Here is a 3,043-nt window from a genome sequence, read left to right as displayed (position 1 = left end):
TTCCTTCCTTCCTTCCTTCCTTCCTTCCTTCCTTCCTTCCTTCCTTCCTTCCTTCCTTCCTTTCTTCCTGTCTCTCTTTAGTTCTTTCTTTCTTTCCACATTTAAATAGAGCTATAGGGCTATAATTTGTTTTAATTACTAGTACTTTAAAAGGAGAGAAAAGATGTAAGCCTATAAATATTGCCACATGTAGCAACTACAGAGAGTTTGCCACCAACTTGTCACTGCCTGAGAACTTCCTGGATTCTATTCAATCACAACTGCTGTCCTCTCAAACTTGCATGTGACCTTGCTTGGCTGAGGAAGCAGGAGAAATGCAAAACACATACTGAAATGCCACTCACACTGTAGTGGCTTGGGAACTTCTTCACACAGCTCAAAGTAACAAAACTTAATACACTTTTCCAATGTTAATCTTACAGTTATAAAATGAAATGACTTTTAAATCATGGTAACACTTTAATATTTTCAAAAAACAGTTAACAAACTGATGAAACATGAGATCAGCTATTTTTGGAATTTTACTCCTCTAAAAGGAGAACCAAATTAGAGAAACTAATGCTGTGAATGTTTTGCCAGGCTAAGAATAATCTTAAGGGTTTCTCCTCTGAAAGCCCCAACTGTAATGAGAACTCAGCAAGATGTTGCCAGCAACGCTGAACATTAGCCTGTCAACACACTCCCTCTCACACAGAGCTCAATGGGGTCTTTGCCACACGGACACTTTATAAGTACTTTTGGAACAGCTGAAGACATGTTTTCTGAACAGAAAGAGTAACTTAGTATGTCCAAGAGGAAGCTAAGGATTTCCTAGCAAAAGATAACACATTAGCTTGTTGACTGTAGTATGATTTTTCTTTCATGTTTCACTATTCTAAGTTGTTTTTTCTGGGGGAGGGTGCTTTTAATTGGAAAAGAAACTAAATATACGGTACCTGTTTAGCGTGGGGATGTTCCCTCTGTAATTAAACAACCACAGTTAGTTACTGATAGGTTAGTGAAAGCCATAATAAAAGAACTGTCAGAGTAGATAGATACAGACCAGTCACCAGGAGCTCCAGTTTAGCAGCTCTGGCACCAGCAGACAAAATTAAGTGCTCATTACCCTTTAACCCCCAGGGTACCTCCAAAAGAGGCTTTTTCCTGACCTACCTCACCACAGCAGCTGTTGAGGAAAGGCTCCAGATGTATCACCAGGGATTTTTTAAAAAATAACTCTCATTACAAAATAATCATAATGATGATGATGATGACAATGTGAAGTAGTGGTAAAATACAGACTGGTAAAAAGTCAAGCTTTAGTATATGGAACATTACCTTAACCTGCAACATGAAATATGATCCCTGGCAAAATGTCTACAGTATTCCTTGCTCCTATTACAAAGGAGCAATCAGAAGCTGGTTCCATAGCTCCTCCTGACTTATTATTGTTTTTCTGGAATATGTAATAGACGTAAGAAAACAAATCCAGTGATGCAGGCACCCTGAACTTCAGCCCCACTTTCCCTCTCTGAAAGGCAGCAGGTATCCTAAGGCACAGGACCTTAAGGGCCCTGAAAATCCAAAGGAATCTAAGTTATACTAATAGTTTGGTATAACTTGCTACAGTTAATATTCTTTAATTTAATGAGTGTAAGATAACTATTTTTAATTATTATTAGCTTAAAAACTCTAGGCCTTTCACTAATAAAATGGTACCTAACTTTGACTAGTTTTAGAACTTTCTTATAAAGAAGGTGCCAAACTCAAGAAAGATTGAGTCCAGTGGTGGAAGCGTATGTACTCAAGAGGCAGAGGCAGTTTTATCTCTGACTTTGAAGCCAGCCTGGTTTACAGAGGGAGTTCAAGGACAGCTGAGGCTACACAAAGAAACCCTGTCTTGAAAAACCATGAAAAAAAGAAAATAAAAAGCAAAAAATAAAGATAGATAGATTGAAATATACAAAAAGGAAATAAGGCAAGAGTCTTGCAATCTCTTTGGTATTTGAAACTATTTCTCAGAATTTTGATGTCAGACATTTCCAAACAGAAAATGAATCAGACAAAAACTCTTACTTTCAATGTGAAAATGGCAAAGGAATATCACCCACAATTTAAGGGTACTGTAAGGGGGTTAATTGGTTGGTATTTTAACCTTCTCACATTCTTTCATCAGCATTGAATCATTATTGGGGTTTTCTGGCACACAGAAGACTTAATGGGCAAGACATGCCAGGAGGTGCTGATGATGTGTGGGAAGGAGGATCATGGAAGGAAAATGATCCACGTTCCACGGTAGTGAACGGAGCAGGAGAGAGTCAACTGGCCATATAAATAAAAGGTTGTGGCATATCACTGGACACAAACTGTATACCTCGTGTGATTTGTGACCAGCAACGCTCTTTGCATCAAACCTGTGAGCTCAAAGACAACAAGAGCTACTTGGAGTACAAACCCCTGAACCTTTATTGTCTGGATACCTTGAGCTCTTACTTAGAGGAGAATGGGATTTATTTATGAGAGATTCTTAATTATAATGCAGTGGGCCCCCAAGAATATAAAAAAATTCAGATTTACAGCAGAGTTGACTGCAGTGGAACAGAAAACTTAAGATGGTTAAAAGAATACAGAGTACCTTACTCTTGTGATATAAAAGATCCCAAGGAATCTGCAGTCTCTCTCTTATCAGGAACCTCAGTTCTGAGAGAAGAAACCTACAGCCAGAGCATCTCTAGCTCCACTCATCTACATCTGCAGAGTCTAGAAACCAGCACAGTGTCAACTGTTAACCAACTTCTTAATAAAGCAGACTCAGTACTCCTACAGCTAGCCTAGCCTCGAAGGAAGCCTGCACAGGAGGAGTTTTCAGGAGAACAAGGCCTAAATTAAAAAGGACATCAGCTAACAACCAAAAGCTAGCTCTTCTCCACAGCAATTTTCAAGCTCTCATAGGGAGCCCCCTGCTGCTTAGTCATAGAAGTACTCACTATATATACACAAGGGAGGGGGAGTAAAAAGGAAGGAAGGAAGAGAGGAAGGGAGGGAGGGAAGGAGGGAGGGAGGG

The 3,043-nt window shown here is 39.4% G+C and overlaps 1 protein-coding gene across 1 annotated transcript in view; it reads right to left on the bottom strand.

Annotated features, from left to right (window-relative positions):
- Acaca (acetyl-CoA carboxylase alpha) overlaps positions 1-3,043 on the bottom strand; it is a 266,070-nt gene that overhangs the window by 109,040 nt on the left and 153,987 nt on the right. The window contains exon 32 of the mRNA XM_028772253.1: positions 936-959. Coding sequence (XP_028628086.1) covers positions 936-959 — 24 coding nt within the window. The remainder of the gene's footprint in view (positions 1-935; positions 960-3,043) is intronic.

The sequence above is a fragment of the Grammomys surdaster genome, unplaced genomic scaffold, assembly GCF_004785775.1.
Source record: "Grammomys surdaster isolate TR1022 unplaced genomic scaffold, NIH_TR_1.0 213, whole genome shotgun sequence".
NCBI lineage: Eukaryota > Metazoa > Chordata > Mammalia > Rodentia > Muridae > Grammomys > Grammomys surdaster.
The sequence above is the reverse complement of the archived record's forward strand: the minus strand, read 5'-3'. Positions and strand labels throughout refer to the sequence as shown.